The sequence below is a fragment of the Aplysia californica genome, unplaced genomic scaffold (genome assembly GCF_000002075.1).
Source record: "Aplysia californica isolate F4 #8 unplaced genomic scaffold, AplCal3.0 scaffold00778, whole genome shotgun sequence".
Taxonomy (NCBI): Eukaryota; Metazoa; Mollusca; class Gastropoda; order Aplysiida; family Aplysiidae; genus Aplysia; species Aplysia californica.
Genome location: NW_004798048.1, coordinates 52,151 through 53,625, shown reverse-complemented (window position 1 = coordinate 53,625; position 1,475 = coordinate 52,151). Strand labels below are relative to the sequence as shown.

At 40.6% G+C, this 1,475-nt stretch overlaps 1 protein-coding gene across 1 annotated transcript in view; it reads left to right on the top strand.

Annotated features, from left to right (window-relative positions):
* Window positions 1-1,475, top strand: part of LOC101853736 (vacuolar protein sorting-associated protein 13B) — a gene marked incomplete in the record, with an annotated part of 129,782 nt that overhangs the window by 111,645 nt on the left and 16,662 nt on the right. Inside the window, 1 exon segment of the mRNA XM_035972650.1 lies at window positions 260-379. Coding sequence (XP_035828543.1) covers window positions 260-379 — 120 coding nt within the window.

Here is a 1,475-nt window from a genome sequence, read left to right as displayed (position 1 = left end):
TAGTTTCTTTTCCTGGTTGAGGACAATTGTGTGTCAATAAAAATGTATTTCTCAACGTTGTACTAATAAGATGAATATCTGGAGTGATTCTCTTTAAGTCAGAACACAACGTTTTATGTTACTACACCCAGCAAGGTCGTAAAGTCGTTAAAAAGTCGTAAATTCAGCGCCCTGGTCGTAAAGGTCGTAAATGGTAGTAAATGTGCCGTGTGGGTAGTAAACATTTGGTAAACAGTCGTGAATTAACCTGTGTACACAGTGATGAAGCCGGCAAGACTTTTCAGTGAACGGCGGAGTCATGGCGGCGGTACTCGGCGACCACCAATTAGTCCCATCTTGTGGGATTTTATTCCTTCAGCTTTTCTGAGTTCTCGCACAGGTAGAATGCTGTGGTTTCTCGCACAGGTAGAATGCTGTGGTTTCTCGCACAGGTAGAATGCTGTGGTTTCTCGCAAACAGTCGGCTATAGCGGCAGGCGGAAGTGTATGTGACACCGAGACTCGATCGGGAATTTTTTTTTAATAGTAGAGGTTTTACGGTGCTCGCAACTGCATAAGGTCATATGAGCGCATCGGGAAAATCAGCGTCCACCAAAATAAGATAATTTCCAGGCCAGACTAATGTACGAAGTTTTTTCATGGTGTAGAATCGACTCAAAAAGATCTGCGTCCACGGACGTCAGACCAGCTAAACCTATTTTTAGCCCAGTGTGTTATGATTACGAGAACAACAGACAGCACAAGCGATTTATTTATTTATTTATTTATTTATTTACCACTTTAAAAAACTAAAAAGCAGCAAATTATAATTATGGGAAAATTTGTTGGTAAGTTGGGACGATGAGAAGAAGGAAAGAAAGAAAAAAAGCTGGGACTGGGATTCGAACCCACGCTCACAAAATGATTATTGACTTCAAACGCAGACACACTGTTCACTCAGCCATGAGAACTTTCATCAGTGAAGGGTAGATTAAGCTTTATATATTTACAGCATTGTTTCAGGAAAGGCAAAGCGACAATATATCGAGATGTAGATCTAGATATCTAGATCTAGATCTAGTAGACCGGCAGATAAGGTCTGGAGAAAACTAAAATTTTGCAGAAAATTGTAAGCACTAAACTAAACATTAGACTAGAGAACGTAGATCTAGATCTAGATCTAGACACGCCCCTACTCTAGCTTGGTCTAACCCAAGGAGATTAAAAGTAATGGAGGATGCTCTGTGGGCGGCACAGATCTGTGTTGTATTTAAGTGTAAGAACCGATATGATGCTGCAGTGGACCGAAGTTTTCACAGTTAAGTTGTTTTCCTTTAAAAATAATTTGAATGAAAGTGTTTTTATGCCCCCAGCAACACAATTTAGATCATTAACATTCATAAGAGGCTGGCTCTGGCGCTACCTGCCAAGGCCTACCCAGGCTGAAAGGGATACAATACCCCAGCAGAAAGACCGAGATACTCAATTTTTAAAAAA